This window comes from Aedes aegypti, chromosome 2 (genome assembly GCF_002204515.2).
Source record: "Aedes aegypti strain LVP_AGWG chromosome 2, AaegL5.0 Primary Assembly, whole genome shotgun sequence".
NCBI lineage: Eukaryota > Metazoa > Arthropoda > Insecta > Diptera > Culicidae > Aedes > Aedes aegypti.
This window is the reverse complement of record NC_035108.1, coordinates 121,013,059-121,016,853: the sequence shown is the minus strand read 5'-3', so window position 1 is coordinate 121,016,853 and position 3,795 is coordinate 121,013,059. Positions and strand designations below refer to the sequence as shown.

Below are 3,795 nucleotides of genomic sequence, written 5' to 3'. Positions count from 1 at the left end.
TAATTCTTCCACCGCTTTGCGTATGAACTAATTTTAGCTGAGAAAAAATATAGTAGAATTTCAGAGGACAAATGAAGCAAAGCATAAACTTGTATACCGTCAAAGAGTTCATATACAATACATATTTCGTACAGTTTATAAAATTTTGCTGAAATATGCATATTCCCAGAGAATAAGGGGGTGTCCATTTCGCCCCGTGTGTTCATTATGCTTCTAATCCCCTACTTACTTATTTGTTTTGTCACATCAGACCTTAGCCTGTCACATAAATGTAGAGGGTCTTGTTTCCCGGACTCTAAAAAATCCCGGGATTCGGGATTTTATTTTTAAAAATCCCGGGATTTCCCGGGATCCCGGGACAGAAATCAAATGCTTCCAAAACGACTATAGAACAACCAGAGCGCGTATTGAAGCTTTGTTTAGTCTTATAGAGCAGTTTTACAATACCCGAACCTGTTTTCGAAGGGTAAGTTGAATTAAAATAGACAAAAACAATGCTGTATCAGGTTTCATTCATAAATATTTCACCTAACTGCAGTTGAAGTCAACAGGCATTTATTATAGTTAATTTAGTAGTATAAGGTATAGTATAGTGATACCAATCACTTTCAAATTTTACCATTTCGTTTAAAATCTACTCTAATGATTATGCAACTTATTTACTTATCTTCATGCTTTTAAATTGTTGGCATGACAAACACAGGCATATTCGTCCAGGAAAATTGTAAGATACACCGGGCAAACTTAAACGGGTACGGACAGATAAAATGGCATTCATACAATTTTAATATAATGAATAATTCAAGCACCAAAGAATTTATTGACAAATGGAACAAAAACCTTAGAGTAACCTGCTATAGTTTATTGGGGGCCCAGATAGCCGTAGCGGTAAACGCGCAGCTATTCAGCAAGACCAAGCTGAGGGTCGTGGGTTTGAATCCCACCAGTCGAGGATCTTTTCGGGTTGGAAACTTTCTCGACTCCCAGGGCATAGAGTATCGTCGTACCTGCCACACGATATACAAATGCAAAAATGGTCAATTGGCAAAGAAAAGCTCTCAGATAATAACTGTGAAAGTGTTCATAAGAACACTAATCTGAGAAGCAGGCTTTTTCCTAGTTAGGACGTTACGCCAGAAAGAAGAAGAAGTTTATTGGAAAATACGTAACTAACATACCAGAAAAAAAGAACAAGTTCAAGCATAAGTAGCCTTAAATCTCAATAACAACGCTTATTGAGTAAGCTAAATGCAATAACTAAAATACTTTCCTGTATCAACAGTCACTGGACAAACATGCAGCTTGTTCTGTGTCATTATTGGAAAATAATACAACAGTATTTTCTACTTCAACATGCAATTTCGGGAAATCCCGGGATTTTCGAAAATATCCCGGGATTCGGGATTTTTTAGATCCCGGGAATTCCCGGGATTTTTGTCCCGGGATTCCCGGGACAAGACCCTCTACATAAATGACTCACGCAAACCAAAAATTAAAAAAAGAAAATAGAAAATGGATATTCATATAGCTTTCTGGGGAATGGTGCATTCTGGGGAATGGTGCATTCTGGGGAATGAAATTCTGGGGAATGTTACATTCTGGGGAATGGTTCGTTCTGGGAAACGGAATTCTGGGGAATGGTTTTCTGGGGAATGTTATAGAATCGCTAGAAGCTTCTGCAGGATTTATGTCTGGTTTCAAAATTGGAACAACTCCATTTGTCAGGAAAATATGCTGATTGAAAACATTTGTTAAATATATCAACTAAGAATGATAAGCTAATTTCTAGAAGTTTCTTGATGAGGATGTAGAAAATTTCGATTTATTGCGCCATCATAATTCAAAATAATAATTCTACATCAAATTTATGTAAGGTTTGCTTCTTTCCAGATTCAGATTACTTTTGTTTGCAAAGAACAAAGGAAATGAAATTCCAATACTTTTCATAAACGAGACAAAAATCAACTTCACAGTACCAGACTTAGCAGTACATAACAGTACCTCGAGTAGACTTATACCTGTTCTACACAAGCGAATGGGTTTTGGTGTGCTTCGCTCGCTTATCATTCAAGCAAAGAGGAACCAAAATAAAACCACGAAAAACATTCAGCGTTCTACGTAAAATCAAATTCATCGTAATGTAGCATCGCGTTTAAATTTATTTTCGATTGCATTTATTCGTACTTTATAATGTGATATTCGCCCTGATTTATTAGTAAAGCCCTCAATAGATCACAATGGAAGAAGAACAACCACCCGAAGACTACTCCTGCTATTTCAAAGCGTCCAATCTAGAAACAGAGGTAAGTGACGACTTCAAAATACTGAACACTACCTTAATCGCTATTGGTTTTCTAGATCCTGCCAATCAGCTCCAGCATCGACGAAATACTGCTCCGGATGGAAGAGTTCGAAAACCTTCTCGGAATGGTCAAGGAGGAATCGTCAGTTGCCGTCCAGCAGAACATTCCTGAGATAGCGGCCATGAAGCCGGAGTTCGACAGTCTGTGCGACCGGTTAGATGCGCTCGAGCGCTTCGTTGCCATGGTTTCCAAGAATCTGGATGCCGTCGAGCGGCAGGTTCAGATAGCCGAGGAAGAACTGGACATTCCGGACAAGACCATCAACGTACTGCTGAAATCGTTGAACATTTTCGGGAAGCCCAAGCCAACCGAGCGACAGACGAATAGGAATGCCAACGGAATGTACGAACCGACTAAGGTCTTCAAGACGGAGAATTACTTTGGGGCTGCGAATGATGGGGCGGGTAGCAGTTCCGGGGTGGACAGTTCCGAAGAGGCCAAAAAGTGAAGTGTTAATGTTACGCGATGGGGGACAATAAATATCTATTTTGTAATGAACATGCTTGTTTAGAAATGGAGGGGTCATAAATTCTTAAAATCTTTTACACGGAGCAGTTACAATCAAAATTCACAAATCCTTTAGGGTTTCACACCAGCTAATACTACTGTAATCATTTCAGTAATTCTTCTGATCATTCTTACACAAAATTCTTCAGGGATTTCGTCCGATAATTTCCAAGGAATTCCTGCATGGTATTATCCAAAGACTTGATTGCTTATTTTTCTCAATTATCTTAGCAATTTGTCTTGGAAATCAGGATTTATTTAAGAAAATCTTGTGGGAGTTAATCCAGAGTTGCTTTAGCACTTAATCAAGTTTCATCAAAAGTTACATTAGAAATGCCGACGTATTCTTGGCGGATTAAAAGATAAATCTTATACTTCTTGGCATTACGTCCTCACTGGGACAAAGCCTGCTTCTCAGCTTAGCGTTCTTATGAGCACTTCCACAGTTATTAACTGAGAGCTTGCTTTGCCAAAATTGCCATTTTTCGCATTCGTATATCGTGTGGCAGGTACGATGGTACTCTATGCCCAGGGAAGTCAAAGAAATTTCCATTACGAAAAGATCCTGGACCGACCGGGAATCGAACCCAGACACCTTCAGCATGGTTTTGCTTTGTAGCCGAGGAATCTAACCACTCAGCTAAAAAGGGCTTTTTTGAAATATAAATCTTCAATAATTTCTAAAGAAAAAATCCTTGATTTTTTCTATAGACATCCCTGGAAAAATGACTTGAAAAAATATTTGACCTTCCTTGGAAAATTTTAAGAATTTGTGGAAGAATTGAATCTTAGGAGGCATCTCTGGAGTAAATGCTGAAGGTATATGATTTACATAAATTTATGATTGAAATCTTATAGAAAACCTGGAAGACAATGTTGTAGGGAATCCTAAAAATTCCTGCAGAAATTACTAGTTGAATTCTAG

At 38.3% G+C, this 3,795-nt stretch overlaps 1 protein-coding gene across 1 annotated transcript; it reads left to right on the top strand.

The window, feature by feature from the left end:
- Nucleotides 1-1,993: 1,993 nt before the first annotated feature.
- On the top strand, nucleotides 1,994-2,861 carry LOC5578038 (biogenesis of lysosome-related organelles complex 1 subunit 4). Its single transcript, XM_001663608.2, has 2 exons — nucleotides 1,994-2,303; nucleotides 2,359-2,861. Exons 1-2 carry the CDS (start codon nucleotides 2,238-2,240, stop codon nucleotides 2,809-2,811), a joined length of 519 nt encoding a protein of 172 aa, XP_001663658.2. The 5' UTR covers nucleotides 1,994-2,237; the 3' UTR covers nucleotides 2,812-2,861.
- The last annotated feature ends 934 nt before the right edge of the window (nucleotides 2,862-3,795 follow it).

Excerpts from the sequence above, each read along its gene's own strand:
- LOC5578038 (XM_001663608.2), top strand. The coding sequence starts at position 2,238 with ATGGAAGAAGAACAACCACCCGAAGACTACTCCTGCTATTTCAAAGCG. Across the intron at positions 2,304-2,358 it reads CGTCCAATCTAGAAACAGAG|ATCCTGCCAATCAGCTCCAG; the intron begins GTAAGTGACGAC and ends TTGGTTTTCTAG.